The 15381-nt window shown below is 39.2% G+C and overlaps 1 protein-coding gene across 1 annotated transcript in view; it reads left to right on the top strand.

The window, feature by feature from the left end:
* Positions 1-15381, top strand: part of pappaa (pregnancy-associated plasma protein A, pappalysin 1a) — a 104653-nt gene that overhangs the window by 36901 nt on the left and 52371 nt on the right. Inside the window, exons 8-10 of the mRNA XM_040053226.1 lie at positions 558-686; positions 1147-1238; positions 3336-3532. Coding sequence (XP_039909160.1) covers positions 558-686; positions 1147-1238; positions 3336-3532 — 418 coding nt within the window. The remainder of the gene's footprint in view (positions 1-557; positions 687-1146; positions 1239-3335; positions 3533-15381) is intronic.

Below are 15381 nucleotides of genomic sequence, written 5' to 3'. Positions count from 1 at the left end.
TCACTTACATTTTTATTATTTACTTGTTTTCTTTCCCTGGGATTAATTGCTTGTCTAGTGGTTTTGGTTTCTCATTCATAGCTTTGATTATTTTTTTTGTTTATGGCTTTGATTTTCTTATTTATATATTTTCCTTTCAGACTTTTTTGTTTCAGAAATCCTTATCATGGTGCCTCAAAAAACCATTATGGTGACTTAGACAATCAAAGTGAGTAAGCCTCCATTATTTCTCCCGTATTTCGTCACAATGGTTCCTTGAATTGCTGTGATAAGGAAACACAACAAAGCTGGACATGCAGTGGGTAAAAGCAGACGTATCAGTCGATCGGAAAGACAGATATGTGAAAGTACAAACTTAGAAGTTTACTAGTTGAATAAAGAGACACACAAACTCACCAGTTGACTTAGCAACAATTCTAACAACTTGATCTCCACTGACCTGGTCTTATGAAGGTTTTTCGTATGCAGTCTTTTACTTTTACTTTCTTTGCATGTGGTATTTCTTTGTATTGTCCAGACATATGAACTTACTGTGTTTTTTCTCACTCTTTGTGCAGGGATGTGATACCACATGTTACATATACTTACCAGGTCCAAACAATCTCCAGGCAAAGTGAGAGTGAGCCATCTCCACCTTTGGTGCATCAACTTCGGGCACCCTATTGTGGTGATGGTCGCATCCAAAGGTAACAGGCACCACGTATATATATACATACACAGGGCTGAACATAAGTGGTCCACCAGTGCGCATTTGCTCTCAAAATAAAAGACGCACACCATATAAGAAGTTGGAAGGCGCGTTTGCGTACATAAGATGTTCTGGAGGAGGACAGACATTTGTTCAGTACTTCTCAGAATTTCTCGGAATTTCTGGGAATACGCACTTCTTTTGCAGTGGAGGAACACCAAAGTAATTGCTTATGGAGCTTGCTTCTTCGACATCTTCTGAACAAATGTCTGTCCTCCTCCAGAACATCTTATGTAAACAAACGCGCCTTCCAACTTCTTATCTGGTGTGCGTCTTTTATTTTGACAGCAAATGCACACTGGTGGACCACTTATGTGCAGCCCTGTATACATATATATATATATATATATATATATATATATATATGTATTCTAAGCATTTGTCTCCTGCTCTTTTAGCTCCAAAGGAGAGGAATGTGACGATATGAACTCTATGAATGGGGATGGCTGTTCTAGTCAGTGCAAGAAAGAGCCATTCTTCAACTGTGTTGGTAAGTCTTGAAAATGCTCTGCTGCTATCTGATGCTCTGTCCATAGCTCTGAGTTCAGTATGACAGGATGATATAGCAGCGTATGCATAACCATTTAATAGTCTTGAAATAATTCCTTGTGCAAGAAAAGTTAAAAAAAAAAAACCAACAGCAACAATGAACTGTTTCATTAGTGATCACAAATAAACTTGTTTTAATCGCCAAACGGGACATAAACACACACAATTTTATAAAGGTAGGATTTCTAGTAAAATATTAACGCTTTAAAAAAAATTCACATTATTATTATCTGTTTGGATTCCCATGCCTCATTATTTCACAATAAAAAGAGATTGCAGACATTTAAACGAGACTCACTTTGTGAATGAAAGGATTTGACACATCGTCTGGGTGTACTTCAAGTACTCGATGCCTATTCCAAACAAATAAAACACCAGGAGATATCATAATCACTCCAACCTCTTGTATAAAGAAAAAAAAACTGGAAATCATTACTTTTAAATAGAGAAATGTTAGGTCTTTTTTTTTAACATAGTTGAAAGAGAGACATCTCCTTTTATAATTTGTTTTTTTAAATTTTATAAATAGATGAATGACTTTTTGTTCTGGGTCCCAGTAGCTGATAATCATATTTCTTCCACTCTTGTGATTCTGTGTATGTACAGTACATGGATACACATGTGTAACCCTCTGTGAAGTGGCCACTTAATCCCTGTCAGATTGCTGGATGACTGAACTGGCTGTGCTGTTTTTCCACCAACTGCAGTGCTCTGGGGTGCTTGCAAGTGTGTGTATGTTTGTGTGTGTTCAACACTGCTGAGGTTTTACACAGAAATCTGAGACTATAATGAAGGGACCTTCTGTCCATCTGTCTGTATGTGCAAGCAAGTGCCTGCTTGTCAGCTAGTTGGATGGAGAATTGACAGTAAGTATACAACAGGTCTAGGATGTTACAATCTCGAGGAGCTTTAATAGGCTATCATGATTCAGCCGGTTTAAATCTGGAACTGATGACAATCACAAGTTCTTTGCATACAAACCCACCTGCTGTTACAATCCAGTTGAGATACTGTCCACATCCAGATATACGTGCTATCCTTAAAATCATGGATTTTAAGTCAGATTTCACTCTTTTCTTTGTCTGTTTGTGCCCACGATGACAATCAGAATAATAATTTTAAAAAAATCTCAAAGGCACCCAGTCACAACCTTTTTTTTAAATTTAATCTAACTAAGTTTAATTTCTATCAAACTAATACTAAAGCGCACCCCTTCTGACCTTTTTTTCATTCTATTCCTTGTGTCTTTAGCTCACATTCTACCTATTATTCCTCTACCATCCACAATCACTGTTTGAACTTCCTCTTGTCTCAGTCTTACTGCTCCCCTTCTTCCTCGCCTCTGTTGCTGCTGAGTGAGTGGCAGGAGACTTATTCTATATGCCCCCTCAGTAGCCCCTCGTTTTACCATTGCCAGAGCACAGAACTGACTTGAGCTTTTGGCTGTGCTGTAGATGGGTGGAATTTCGAGGAGAAGGCCCTGGCCAACTTGGCACAGAGTGCCGCCTTTCCCCCCAACTGGAACCCCACCGGCTGACGCTGCTTTAGCTGAGAGTTGAGACCAGTGAGGCCCAGGCAAACCTCCCTGCTCAGCTCCCCTCTCCTCCACTCCATAAGCTTTCAGTTCCAGCCCCAAACTCCGGGTGGGATGTCTGGAAAAAATACTGCTGTATCTTACTTTACCCATTGACCTTGCCCCACACCACCCCCTCCACTTTCTGTGCTTGTCTGTTTTGCTCTCTTTCTCTTTTATTCTTTCTTAATATTTTTTGCCCCTTCTGCCCTTATACATCTATATACGCCTTATAATTTGATTCTTACTCCTTTTATCCCTTACATTCATCTCTTGCCTTTATCTGATCCCCTTTCTCTACTCATTCCAAATGAGGACATGCTCAACAAGAGAGATGGGTGGCGGTGAGAGATATGTTTAAGATGAACCACGCTGATATCTTTGATGCACTCAGTCCTTCTGTTTAAGAAGTTATTTTTATCGTACAGATAACTTATTTGAAGTGTGTTGTGTTTTCAAATGCAGAGGAGCCAAGCATGTGCTACTACTATGACGGTGATGGGGTATGCGAGGATTTTGAGCGAGAGACAGGTGTGAGAGACTGTGGCCTCTATACCCCCAGTGGTTTCCTGGACCAGTGGGCTTCTTCTATTGAAGTTTCCCATGAAGAAAAGCCCTATTGTTCTGGTGAAGTTGCTGCTGGATATCCCGCTGTGACTAAGGTAAGGCCAGACCTGTCTTCTCCTACCAATACCAGTTAAAGTTACCATCATTTAACAAAATTGCTTAACTTAGTTTGTCACACCAGAGGTTAACATATATTTTAAATATATTAAGATTATAAATATTGTATCATGCAATCAATCATAAAAAAAGGTCTTTGAATCTATGATTCTTATGACTGTTGCTTCCTTATTCACACTGTTAAATTCACACAGTGCAGAAGACTCTGCAACACTTAAAAAAAAAAAAAGCGAAATAGCTTTTTTTGCCGGCTAATTGGTAATATCGGGACTTTTAATTAGATGTCTCCCAAATTGCGTGTACAGGTTTTCTGCTCTCACTGAAGTAATGCTTATAGAAGAAGCATACGAAGCTTTACTTAAGGCTGCTTGCTGCCTTGATGTGTTTCTTTAGAGGCAGGAAAGGGGCTGACTACCTAAATAGAATGATTTACTTTATGGGGGCTTTTCCCCCCTAAACGGAGGTCGGTCCTTACAGTGTGTGCATACAGACATGTGTCCTCACAACATAAGTGATACAAGCACACACACACACAAAGCTTCGGACACACACAAATGCATTAGCCTCAATCCTACTTAATCCCCTTTCCCTAATATGGATGGTGAAAGATAAGACATGTTGTTGATGTATGTTATCTCTTTTTTTAAGCCATATTTTATTTTTTTGAGGTAATTATTCTGTCATTTTCTCACAAAAAACATTCAGCTAGTAGGTAAGTTGCACTGGTGACATCACTTTATTGTTAAATGCTATAGTGATAAATATACTTTACACTTTGCTTTGTCCTGAAAGACTTTACACCTCTACACAAACTGTGCTGTCTCTTCTGAGGTGTATAATGCTGGAAGTGTGTGTTGTTGGTAGAGCTTGTTCCTACTGCTGATGATGCATTTTTACAAAGCCAATGAACTAGTTTTTCCTGAACAGCTGTGTTAAGGTGCCTTGCTCAAACAGGGATAGGAGATTAACCATCACTTAACTGACAGTTAATGCATTTGATATTTGTATTGCACAACCTCTGTTTGAGTATTAAAAAACAAAACAAAAAAAAAAAACGAGTTTGTTCCAACCAACAACATTGCAGCTGTTTTACTTTCTGAGGGAAACGAGACACCAGTGGAACATGTCCATATAACCATAGAGGAAGGATTTCTACTGTGAAGGACACATTGTTCATTCAAAAAACACTTCTACTGTGAAGAACAAACTCTTCCCCAAGGGTTATATGTAATGACATCACCTCATTATAAGGCCACTGAAATGCAAGCGCCTATTGCAGGTTAACAAAACACAACGATCTTGTCGCTGTCTGTCTCTGCTCTGTCCATCTCTCCCTTACATTCTCACATAGTCTTATTTATACAATGAGCTGAAAATCATATATATTCAAATCACCAGTGTTTATGTAAATTGATTTATTTTTCAACTTTTCAACACATCAAAATTTTCTCAAATTGTATTTTAACTTTAAATGAAACTGATTATTCTGTGTTCTTCTGGCTTTAAGGATAAGTGCAGTAACAGTTAAAATATATGATTGCAAATAGGGGTTGAACAAAAAAGAAAGAAATATAACATATCTTGGCTTCCAATAACTGAGTTAAAATCCTCTCCAGGCTGTTCTCCTAAACAGTTGTGCAATTGAACGTGTGTGGCATTGCTGACTGCACTGGAGGCTCATGCCTCAGATGAAGCATGTAAAGACTGGTTGTGAAGATGAAGACCAGGCAGTAGGTCTGTCTTTGTTCATACAGTTTAAATGTGACCATGTTAGAACAACACGTAATGCAACGCAGTCACCAGTTGCAAAACACTGGCTTTGAAGATTTTACCTATTTCGAAGGAACTTTCGCCAGTGTCCAGCCATTTGGTATTTTAATTGCTGTTTTTGCTCCTAATTGTCCTTAATGGCAAACAACAATTTACCATAGAGTGCATTAGTCATTCTTCAGGCATCTGGATCTAATTCCCTATCTTCTAGTTTCGAACTTTCCTGAGTGCCTTGGAAAGCCTTTTTAGTCAAAAAACAGTTGTGGTAGTTCTGCCAAGTTCCAGGTAACTTTAAGATGATGGTGATCAATGTGAAAAGTTAAACAATCGCAAATCAGTTCTATGAATTCAATTTTACCATTACACTAAAGGTTGACTCCTTCCTGTTGTAGTTCTAGCACTCCCATTACATTGTAATTATTTCTGAAAGGCAATGAGCCTTCATTTTGTAGAACAGAGTGATGTTACAGGGAGTCAGATCTGCTGAGCAAGGCAAGTGGTGAGCCACAATTGTGTTTGTGTGGTCAAGAAAACTTCTTTTTGCTGTTACATGGTAGACCATAACACGTGCTACAGTGCAGGTTCTTTCAGCCAAAATGTTCAGTTTTGGACATACCAGGATGTTAATGTCTGCAGCCCTGACGGTGTGGACCAATAATAGCACGTTACTGATAGTGTTCCTGGTGTGATATGTCTTGTTTTCATTAAAAGCTTACAGGCTATTCCAGTGAGCACTGCTGTTTGATCACTGGGTCACGGAGCCAACTATAGTCACCAGTTGTAATCATCAAGATGAAGTCTGGGTCAGTTTTACTAAAGAATTTCTTTGCTTTAAGCACAAGTTTGCAAATTGCAAATGTGCACACAACAGTTTTCAAATCTGGACTTTAAGGGCATGATCAAAAAGGTTTTCGAAGTGCTGGAAACTGTGTCAATTTGTTTTCCTTTCTCTTGAGAGACAGAAAAACAAGGGAAGATGTTAGGCCAATCATTGTTTGCTTTACCTGAATCTACTATTACACTGTAAACTGACACATATGGAGGTGAGTCACAGTGTATCTGGGTTCAATACTGTGCCTGAAAGGAAACTTTAATGCCCTTTAAAAATAAATTCCAGTGAAAGTTAAGAGGATTTAAACTATTCCAACTAGTAGAAATGGCTAAAGTTACCTCGCTTACACAGATGCAAACAAAAACAGTGATTTGCTAATCTCGTAAACCCATATTTTATTCATAATAGGACATATTTAGCATTTAAACAAAGACATTTTACAATTTCATGAAAAATATTTGCTCAGTTTGAATGTGACATCACCTGGCTCTCTTGTAATGTCTGAAAAACATAAATTGGGACAGGGGAACAAAAACTGAAAAAGTAAGTAGTACTAAAGATGATTTCTGTCTCTGGCTGGAATTGAATCATGGGAGAAGCCCCCACCCCAAAAAATGACCCAAGACTTTTGAGCAACTAGAATCCAATATCAGATAACAACAGGACAACATTCCTCTCTGAGTCCAGCAGCTGGTCTTCTCAGTCCCCAGATGTTTACAGAGTGTTGTTTAAAGGAGAGGGGGTGCTACATAGTGGTAAACAACACCCTGTCTTAAGTTTTTTGAAATGTGTTGCTGCCAACAAATTTAGCTAATATTTTCTAATAAAGTGGTAAAACTTCTCAGTTTAAACATTTGCTATGTTTTCTGTCTTCTATTGTAAATAAAATATGGTTTTAAGAGATTTGCAAATCATTGCATTTACATTTCATACGGCGTCCCAACTTTTTTTGGAACTGGGTTTGTAAATGTGCTTGTTGCTACTCATGTCTAGTTGTAAGAGCTTAAAATAATTTTTTCTAATTTATTTTTATTTTTCTTGCTTTTGAAGTCACTAAAGTATACATGTCTTTTTAAGAAACAAGTACGAAGAGCATTCATTGACCGTGAATAATAATATAAGCTACAGTGGCCACTAAACACTTAATCTCTTTTTCATTCATCCAATCTTTGTACACTTCGTTGTACACCACACTGAAGTTGGGTTTCTCTCAAATAAGTAGAAAGATTCTTATGCACGACCTGATCACTAATAGAGATACAACAGCAGCCTTCCCTTCCTGTTGCAGACCTTCTATTTAGGATAACATTTTGATCTCAGTCAACCACACTCCGGAGACAATGCCATTACCATGACACAAAGCCAAAATAACTTCTCTGCTGGAGTTAGTGTCTGGTTAACCACTAGCATTTATCCCATAATATGTACCATGCCTCTTGGTGTACTGGTCTGTGTGTGTGTGTGTGTGTGTGTGTTTATGTGTGAAAGTGAGAAAAGTTGCAAACTGAGGCCCAGAAAGAGGTTAAGTTAAAAAGGAGTATGCAAAGAAAAGCATTACAGAGTCCAGGGACACAACGAGACACCTAAACATCTCAATTCAGTGGAATTCAATTTGGTTTATATAGCACCAGTTCACAACAACAGTTGCATTACGGCACTTTGTATTGGAAAATTGTAAAGTAAAGACCCTATAATATTAAAGAGAAACCCCAACGTTGACCAACAACACAACCCTGTATAAGCAAACACTTGGTGAGAGTGGGAAGGAAAACCTCGCTTTTAACAGGAAGAAACTTTCAGCAGAACCAGGTGCAGGGATGGAGAGCCATCTCCTGTGGCCACTTGGCAGTGAGGGGAAAGTAATAAGAACAGAGAGAGACAGGAGAAAAGGCAAATCAAGAGACAGAGTTTAATAATTGCTAATGATTAAATACAGTAGTGGTGTGTGTGTGTGTTTATACATGTATAAACACACATGGGGTGACTTCACCAGTTGTCTTATGCGTCATCCGTCTCCTCTCTTCTTTCCAAAAACACTGTGCAAGTAATCCTGTGCTAGCTGCATTCATTAAGGTTTTGTTGTATAAAGTAATGCATGGTCATGCCTTTTTAATGGTCAAATAATTCTTTGAAAATTCATTTCAATTCTTTGTCAATTAATTCAGCATACCGAGGACATAACAAGAGTGGTGAAAGGTGGTCAACTTGAGTGTGTGTTCAAATGAAATGGATGGCACAGGCAATATATAATCAATCAGAAACATGGATATGTCTAAAGTGAGCAGAGTGGCTGGTTTTACAAAGGAAAAAAAAGTATCAAGAGATCAAACACATAAAAGCTAAAAGCAAGACAGCTGCTGCAGACAAATTAGCACCGTGAGTGTGCATAATAGGAAAAACGCAATGTTGCAGTTTAACATGAAAAGCATTCAGTTTAAGTGTTTTTGTCAGTAACACCAGAAAAGTGGCAAAATATAAGTAAAGCCCAGGCTGTGTGAAGCTAAGAAAGAAAGACAGAAAAAATAATGACAATGCAAGCTGACAGACTTGTCAATATCACAACTGTACTGTAAAGAGATGGGCAAATCACTCAGATTACAGTTTGCTATGTGGGAGACTGATGTAAAATAAATAAGTAAATAAGAGCAAGTAAATAACTTAAATAAATAAACAGGGTTCAGAAGTAGTCTGAGCCTGCAATCAAATTATGTTCACAAGTATAACAGTATAAATATAAAATACACTGTTATACCTGTATTTTTACTAATGAATTCTAATTATGCTGTATTATAAAATTAATGTTCTAGGATTGTTTATCAAGGCTTTTAAAATCAGTATCCTTAATTAATCTCAAATGAAGAGACTGATTTGTTAAAGTTACTCAAAGTATAAATATGAAAGACAGAAAATTATAAACTCTCTATAAAAAAATAATTATAAATAAGGTGCTCCATTTCAGGTAATTATTTGCTGTCTAAAAACAACGTGTCTTACTGATGCTCATCAGGAACGACAAAGAACAACAAACTTCAGACCCTCTTTGTATTCTTGCACTGAGATCTGATGGATCTGGTGACCCTACGCTCCTGAGAATATGTCTCTAAGCTCAAATATAAGCAGCTCTGGTTGGTCTGCATAAATTACCATGGCTATCCAATCTGGTAAGAAGCGAGCCGCCTCTGTAATACAGAAAATCCAGGGTTAAATCTTAAGGTTTTTTTTTTAGTTAAGTTAACTTGATAAACCCAAATCCCGAACTGTAGTGCATGCCTCTTATTCAGGACAATCCTAAAGTGTAATGAACTCTGTGTGTTTATGGGTATTTGTTGCTGTTGGGGGTAGGGGAAGTAGATAGCACATCATTTCCTTCAGATCTAGTAAACAACTGCTGTATTGGCTTTGTGTATCAGGTCTGTTTGATGTCTAAAGACTGTGTTGATTCTGTGGGAGAGAGAGCAAGGCGGGCAACAGTGATTGGTATCTTTACGGATGCAAGGAAGCAGCAACAGCACAAGACGGCACTTGAGCAGAAAGAGAAAGATATCACATATCTGCACGATTCTCAAATGCTGTGCACTGGTCTAAGAGAGAGACGGTGTGTGTTTTTGTGTTTAGGAGGTGTATACAGATATATTGTATACTTTTGCTGTATCATAATCATCTTCATACACCAGTGCAAAACCAAAGAGAAAGATGAATGACGCTCCAACATGGAACCACTAGGAGTAATTCTTCAACACGAAAATGAATGGTGCAAAGAGTCATTAACACAATCTGCCAGTTTGAATAAAATACAGCAGTTTAGTGGCCTGTGCTCCTCCTTATACAATGCAAATGTGATATTTATCTGACTGATACACGTTTTGTTTTCGGTAATAAAGTCTTTGAATTCTTGCACTACCCTGTTTAGTTATGTACTATTGTAGAGGCTTTTTGCATTTGAATGAAAGAGTGGTTACATTAAAAATGAAGGAAATGATATATGAAGATAATTGCCTAAATTACAGATGAAATAATGTAAGGTGGCAGAAACTCAAATGACAAATGACAGATGGGGTTTAAGGTTATAAATGGGGGTAAAATAATCTGGAAATTAACTCAGCCAAAAGTCATACTGCATTCAAAAGAAAATACATAAACGAATAAAAACAATTCTTTTGAAAGCTGAAAATGGTCCAACACCACTCTTACTGGCCATTCCCACATTAAAATGTCCTCAAAAGAATAGTTCGATCCAATCAAAATACTACTAGAAAGTGTATGAAGTTAACATTAATGGCAAAATAAAACATAAAAATGTCATTATTATCATTATTGTTGCCATTAACTTTTTAGCCAGGTTGAATAGTTGTGTGTGTGTGTGTGTGTGTGTGTGTTGTCATATTGTGAACCTAATGCAACATTTGTAGACATCAAATATAGTATACCTGCACAATGACATAACTTCAAGCTTATGTAAATGATTCAGAAACAAGACCAAAACACCTCGGCAAACACACACACACACCACATACACACGCACACATAGTGCCGACTCCATATCAGAATTATAGGGCAGGTCCATAGGGGCCTTAAATGTACTACTGCTCTCTTTGTGGAGCAGAACATAATGTTCCCCCGCTACCACACTGTGGAATATGGTGAGCCAGCTCTACTTGCTCTAGGGGAAATGGAGCTGAGAATTGGCCCTAGCAACTGACCTTTGTCTGTGTGTGTGTGTGTGTGTGTGTGTGTGTGTGTGTGTGTGTGTGTGTGTGTGTGTGTGTGTGTGTGTGTGTGTGTGTGTACCCATGTGGCACACATGGGTACACACACACACATGCAAACAAATACACTGGCAAACTTCCATTCATGTGTACAGCTTCCCTGTCTTCGTGTACATATGTGTAAATAACTTTGTGTTTGTGTAGGTGCATTTAGACTTTCAGCTTAAAAAAAGGCAAACCAGGTGATTTCTTCAGAGAGTGCTGCTGCCCAGGTAATCTCTGATGCAACTCCCAGGAACCTCTTGAGAACACTAATCTTAATTATACATAAGCACCAGAAGGGATAACATTTTACATCTCATGTTGCAAGAAGCTGCTTATATACAAAGTTCACCCATCTTGAGAAAGATGTAAAACAAACATATGTGGATGAGGTTTGGATTAAATAACCCCTACCACATTCATCTTTGCGTAAATGCTTTAGAGGGAAGCAAGAGGGAGAAGGAGGCACTGTAAAAGAACTTAATTCTGTCTAGTAAAACCAGGAAACAATAACTGGCCCCGTTCTGTCCTCCCAAAAAAAGCATGCAGCATGTGTTTGTGCACTTAAGTGGAGGATACATGCATACTGTATACAGGCTACTGCAGCGCATACATACATGTTTACATATTCCTTCCTCTTCATATACATGCAAACAAATACACTGGCAAACTTACACCTACTGCTACACTAGCTAAAACACACACATGCGCACACACACACACACACACACACACATAGAGTACCCACAAAAACAGAAGTTCATACAGTAGCTGAGCTGTTGCTTTCACCAGTTCAGGAAGGCCAATCTGGCACGGTCTCTTTCACCAACATGCCCCACAAACCACACAGTCCTCATCAGGCAGGGTGCCAGTGACATAAGCGTGCGGTATCATTAAAAAGAAACCTCTGGGGTGGCATTCTTTCCCTCCCTTTTACTTTTCCAGTTTCAGTTATTATTGTGGTTCCAGCATGTGGAAACCTCATTGAAGATGGTGATTTTTTTTTTTATGGTACTGATGACCCCCGCATAACATTTTCAAGCTGTTAATATGCAGGGTTTTAGCACAGTTTTATTATACAGAGGGGTCTATAACTGAGGGACATTCTCCTCAGGCCCATCTGTTTTCAACTTGCTGGCATTGTATGCTCAACAATCCCTATACATTAGTTTATGGTCTATGCTCCCTACCACCCAGTCACTGCATCATTGCACCACTTACTAACTTTTACAGCCCCACTCTCAGTAGGCTATGGAAGTTACATATTATTAGCCTTGGACCAATGGGACGGTGAGCTTCAGTAGGTATGGGCGGGTCTTGGTGACAGGACATTACCTCACACACCAGGCTCTCACCAGCATTCCAGTAAACCCTGGGATGGTGCTTGGAAACGCATACTAGTTTCTCTCTGTTTCTCTTTCTCTCTGTTGTCACAAATGCCTCACAGATGCTGACTTCTGCTTCCAATGTGCAGACTTAAAATTTAAAAAGAAAAACAATGATATGATGGTGCAGTAGCTGCAGGGGTTAGCATCAGGAAACGGATCCTGGGTTTGATTCCACTGACCAGCTGGGGCCTTCTTTGTGGAGTTTTCATAATGTTGTGTCTGCCTGTATTTCTGTATGTCTTTGGGTACTCTAGTTTATACTCATAGTACAATAACATGCATTTTAGGTTAACTGGTGATTCTGAAATGGTCGTAGGTATGGATGTGAGTGTGAATGGTAGTCTGTTTGTGTTGGCCCTGTGACAGAATGGCAATCAGGCCACGGTGTACCACATCTTTTGCCTTATGACAGATGGAAGAAGCTCCAGTAACCTAGTAACTCTAAACCGGATAACTGGTGAAGAAATTGGATATACACATGGATGGATGGGCTTTTTGGAAGGAAGCTAAGACAAACTAGTGTAGAACGAGGCGGTGTGAGTAATTAAATATATTCTTTCAAAAGTTCTCTTGGTGAGGCTGTGGCTCCAGTGGCTCATCTACCAATTTGGAGGGTCAATACACCCCTGACTCCTCCACTCCACATGCTGAAGTATTCTTGGGTAAGATACCGAACCCCAACTTAACCCGGATCCATCCACTGAAGTGTGAGTGACTCTGTGAATCTTAGACAGCACTTATATGTAGATAAAAGCACTATATGAATATATGTGATTGCATGGGTGAGGAAGTAGAAAATGCTTTAAGTGCTGAAGTGAGTAAAATGGTGCTATACAGGGAGTGCAGAATTATTAGGCAAGTTGTATTTTTGAGGTATAATTTTATTATTGAACAACAACCATGTTCTCAATGAACCCAAAAAACTCATTAATATCAAAGCTGAATGTTTTTGGAAGTAGTTTTTAGTTTGTTTTTAGTTTTAGCTATTTTAGGGGGATATCTGTGTGTGCAGGTGACTATTACTGTGCATAATTATTAGGCAACTTAACAAAAAACAAATATATACCCATTTCAATTATTTATTTTTACCAGTGAAACCAATATAACATCTCCACATTCACAAATATACATTTCTGACATTCAAAAACAAAACAAAAACAAATCAGCGACCAATATAGCCACCTTTCTTTGCAAGGACACTCAAAAGCCTGCCATCCATGGATTCTGTCAGTGTTTTGATCTGTTCACCATCAACATTGCGTGCAGCAGCAACCACAGCCTCCCAGACACTGTTCAGAGAGGTGTACTGTTTTCCCTCCTTGTAAATCTCACATTTGATGATGGACCACAGGTTCTCAATGGGGTTCAGATCAGGTGAACAAGGTGGCCATGTCATTAGTTTTTCTTCTTTGATACCCTTTCTTGCCAGCCATGCTGTGGAGTACTTGGACGCGTGTGATGGAGCATTGTCCTGCATGAAAATCATGGTTTTCTTGAAGGATGCAGACTTCTTCCTGTACCACTGCTTGAAGAAGGTGTCTTCCAGAAACTGGCAGTAGGACTGGGAGTTGAGCTTGACTCCATCCTCAACCTGAAAAGGCCCCACAAGCTCATCTTTGATGATACTAGCCCAAACCAGTACTCCACCTCCACCTTGCTGGCGTCTGAGTCGGACTGGAGCTCTCTGCCCTTTACCAATCCAGCCACGGGCCCATCCATCTGGCCCATCAAGACTCACTCTCATTTCATCAGTCCATAAAACCTTAGAAAAATCAGTCTTGAGATATTTCTTGGCCCAGTCTTGACGTTTCAGCTTGTGTGTCTTGTTCAGTGGTGGTCGTCTTTCAGCCTTTCTTACCTTAGCCATGTCTCTGAGTATTGCACACCTTGTGCTTTTGGGCACTCCAGTGATGTTGCAACTCTGAATTATGGCCAAACTGGTGGCAAGTGGCGTCTTGGCAGCTGCACGCTTGACTTTTCACAGTTCATGGGCAGTTATTTTGCGCCTTGGTTTTTCCACACACTTCTTGCGACCCTGTTGACTATTTTGAATGAAACGCTTGATTGTTCGATGATCACGCTTCAGAAGCTTTGCAATTTTGAGACTACTGCATCCCTCTGCAAGATATCTCACTATTTTTGACTTTTCTGAGCCTGTCAAGTCCTTCTTTTGACCCATTTTGCCAAAGGAAAGGACGTTGCCTAATAATTATGCACACCTGATATAGGGTGTTGATGTCATTAGACCACACCCCTTCTCATTACAGAGATGCACATCACCTAATATGCTTAATTGGTAGTAGGCTTTCGAGCCTATACAGCATGGAGTAAGACAACATGCATGAAGAGGATGATGTGGACAAAATACTCATTTGCCTAATAATTCTGCACTCCCTGTATAAGTACCAGTCCTTTTACCAAAAATGTCATCCGAGTCCAAAATTTTTCCAAATACAGAAAAATGCAAAACAATTTGAAGCCTTGTCCACATCAATATGAATATTCCGATAAAAGTAGCTTTTTGTATACATCCACATGTAAACCCCTTCCAGAGGGAAGATTTGCCGAAAGTCCATTTCTGAGTTTACATGTGGAAAACAAAGATGCTGTCTAGCAATGTTAATGTGTTAAAGTTTTTTTGTTTTGTTTTTTACATCAGTCTCCCACATAGCAAAATTGCTATGGCCCAGATCTGGCCCACACAATGTGCTTACACATGGCCCACATACCGCAAAGAATGACGACCCTTTGATGGACCAGATCTGGTTTGCCAGATGTGGCCCACACATGGGCCAGCACAAGGCCAGTTGCAGACACACTGCTGGCCCTGTGCTGGCCCAGAACAGTTTCAGCTCTGGCCCCAGATGTCACCCTACTGTGTACCTTAATCAAGCCATGTAATAACAACATGTGCCGGAACATGATAGCGCAAATGAAACATGACAAAACTCTGTTCAGACAGTGAATGGACTGATTCTTACATAGCGCTTTTCTACTCTCCCTGATTACCAGTGTTGGGTAAGTTACTTTAAATTAGTAACTTAGTTACATTACTAGTTACTTCTATCAAAAGTAACTCAGTTACTTCA

Source organism: Simochromis diagramma, unplaced genomic scaffold (assembly GCF_900408965.1).
Source record: "Simochromis diagramma unplaced genomic scaffold, fSimDia1.1 OVJJ01000596.1, whole genome shotgun sequence".
Lineage (NCBI taxonomy): Eukaryota > Metazoa > Chordata > Actinopteri > Cichliformes > Cichlidae > Simochromis > Simochromis diagramma.
The sequence above is the reverse complement of the archived record's forward strand: the minus strand, read 5'-3'. Positions and strand labels throughout refer to the sequence as shown.